The 1742-nt window shown below is 42.5% G+C and overlaps 1 protein-coding gene across 1 annotated transcript in view; it reads right to left on the bottom strand.

Moving 5' to 3' along the window:
• GALNT18 (polypeptide N-acetylgalactosaminyltransferase 18) overlaps positions 1-302 on the bottom strand; it is a 115581-nt gene extending 115279 nt beyond the window's left edge. The window contains exon 1 of the mRNA XM_015615851.2: positions 13-302. Coding sequence (XP_015471337.2) covers positions 13-302 — 290 coding nt within the window. The remainder of the gene's footprint in view (positions 1-12) is intronic.
• Positions 303-1742: the final 1440 nt, after the last annotated feature.

Raw genomic sequence — 1742 nt, 5'->3', positions numbered from 1 at the left:
CCCAGCACTCACCCGCCGGGCCGCAGGTCGGGCAGGGCCCTGTCCAGCGGCAGCCGGTCGCTCAGGTAGGCGTTGTAGCCGTAGTACTGGAACTGCCTCAGCGCCAGCCGCCGCTGCTCGGGGCTCAGCTCCTGCCCCCAGTGCGCAAACAGCGACGAGTCCGTGAACGCTTCCGCGGGGTTGTCTTCCACTTTTGGTGGAGCTTCTACGAGAGACAAAGACAAAAGGAAACAATTAAGATCTGCTGTTTTAAAAAGCAGAACTTCAGCTCCACTTGCTGCCTGGAAGTTTTCCCACGACATGCCCTCACGTACTCTCATGTAACTATTAGCACGTAAGGCTCAAAATTTAATAGTCAAATAAAGTTAGGTAGAAACAATTCTTTCCTATCACAACCTGACTAAAGGCCAGGACTGATAAATCTAAATTAATTAAATTTCAGAAGGAGCCTTATCAGAAAAGAATATTATTTTGCTTTTATACACTAAGATGAAATATTTCATTCCAGCCTGGATTATCTTGCTAGGAAAAGACTGAAGTTTTGAAAGAGAAAAACAAATCATCTGTACATAGTGTATGTCCAATGTCCATAAAGTGTAAAAGAAGTTCTTTAAAACTACATATTCAACACAGAAAATTCACTGTACTAGGCATCCATGTTTAAATAGCAAACCAAGTTCAATCATGCTTTATGCTCCAGTTCACCCATCCAGCCTATTTGAATTCTGAGTCCATGTTTAAGTACATGTGATGAAGCTACTAGGATCATCACTTTGCAGTATTTGTGTGATTAGGAAAGGTTTTCATTTCACAAGGCCACATCTCTGGCTGCAATGCTAAACAGAGAGGAGGGGGAAAGATATACCCAGAATTCAATTTGAGAAGAGCTCCAGTAGAGTGAAATCAATCACAGCATTCATTCTCAATGTTTAGCTGCACAGCAAGTCTGTTTGAGATCCCTTGTGAGCTCCCTGTGACAGACACACCACAGCTGACACCCAATCTAACCAAGAGAACCCCTCGTTTCTGGAAGCACTTCACAGCACACCGCTAAAGCAAGATCAAATGCCTTACTTGACTCCCATTTGTCAACATAAACTAGAGCCACACAGAGAAACAGTATCTTCTTCTTCTGGAAGTTCTTGTTATTTATCAACAGTCACACTAACAGTGACCCAACAAAATGAAGAACTCTCCTTTCTAAAGGGCTGTACTTACAAACACAGAGACTTACGAGAATGAAAGTGAATCTTGAAAAATCTACCAATTGTCCCCAAAGTCCTCCTCAGCACCCAGAGTCACCTGCAGGCTTGAGAGCTGACTTAAGCTTCATGGGAACACCAAAAGACAAGAGTTTATATATTATAGTTATATATTTAGCAGAATATGCCATCAGAATCCTGACTCCCAAAGAATGCCAGGAAGCATGCTTTGATCTCCTACTAAAAAGAACCCAAAATGCAAAAACATAAATTGAGAAGACTAGGTTATTTGATTTGTTCAAGATGTTCTCCTTTTTTTCTCCTGACAACACTGACAGGAAACTAATGGCGCTTGCTTCCTACACTATGTTCCAACCTCTGTAAATATGAAATGTTGCTTTACTTGTCAAAGTCCTGTCTCCCAGCCTGAATTTGGGAACCAGCTCCAGCTCTTCAAAGATGAAAGACAAACTAAACCCTCCATCAAAGGAGGAAACTACTCTGACAGGCCCTGCTACCACACAGATAAATGTCTGAGAG

This window comes from Parus major, unplaced genomic scaffold (genome assembly GCF_001522545.3).
Source record: "Parus major isolate Abel unplaced genomic scaffold, Parus_major1.1 Scaffold283, whole genome shotgun sequence".
Taxonomy (NCBI): Eukaryota; Metazoa; Chordata; class Aves; order Passeriformes; family Paridae; genus Parus; species Parus major.
Note: the sequence above shows the minus strand (reverse complement) of the source record. Positions and strands in the feature narration are given on the sequence as shown.